We start from the raw sequence: 549 nt of genomic DNA, 5'->3' as shown, positions 1-549 counted from the left end.
TGAAACTCGCTATGTAGACCTGGCTGGCCTTGAATTCACAGAGATCCACCTGCCTCTGCCTCCCGAATGCTGGGATTAAAGGCGTGCGCCACCACGCCCGGCAATATATATTTTTTTTTAATGTAAAAAGCTAAACCGGTTGGTAGACCTGTAAAACAGGGCCCCGCCCTTCGTCCTGCGGCCATCTCCGATGCAATGGCAATTCTGACCGCTAGGTGGCGATCTCGAATCTGCCGCCCAAATTCCCGGCCGGGCGACGCCTGCGCACTTTCCCCCTCGCCGTTGGCGCTCCGGTTGCGCTTGCGCTGTGCACACGGCGTGTCCCCGTGCGCACTGCGCTCGTGTACGCGGCTCAGCGTGCACGCCCCGCGCCTAGCAGATCCGTTATTCCCGTTTCTGCGAGCAGCTGAACCGACCCTGCGGTCCGACATGTCCCAGCCGCCCGCAGTCAGCACCGTCCCACAGACGGGCGCCGCGAGTGGCGACGGCGGGGCCCCGCGGGCCGAGATAGGCGGCGGGCGGCGGCCCGAGGAGGTCCGCGGAGGCCCG

The 549-nt window shown here is 64.7% G+C and overlaps 1 protein-coding gene across 1 annotated transcript in view; it reads left to right on the top strand.

The window, feature by feature from the left end:
- The first annotated feature begins 247 nt into the window (after nt 1–247).
- Eid2 (EP300 interacting inhibitor of differentiation 2) overlaps nt 248–549 on the top strand; it is a 2,063-nt gene continuing 1,761 nt past the window's right edge. Inside the window, exon 1 of the mRNA XM_029556595.1 lies at nt 248–549. This exon is cut by the window's right edge and continues 1,761 nt beyond it. Within this exon, the coding sequence (XP_029412455.1) occupies nt 430–549 (120 nt within the window). The 5' untranslated portion in view covers nt 248–429.

Source organism: Nannospalax galili, unplaced genomic scaffold (genome assembly GCF_000622305.1).
Source record: "Nannospalax galili isolate Female #2095 unplaced genomic scaffold, S.galili_v1.0 scaffold886, whole genome shotgun sequence".
Taxonomy (NCBI): domain Eukaryota; kingdom Metazoa; phylum Chordata; class Mammalia; order Rodentia; family Spalacidae; genus Nannospalax; species Nannospalax galili.
This window is presented reverse-complemented; position numbering and strand designations above follow the sequence as displayed.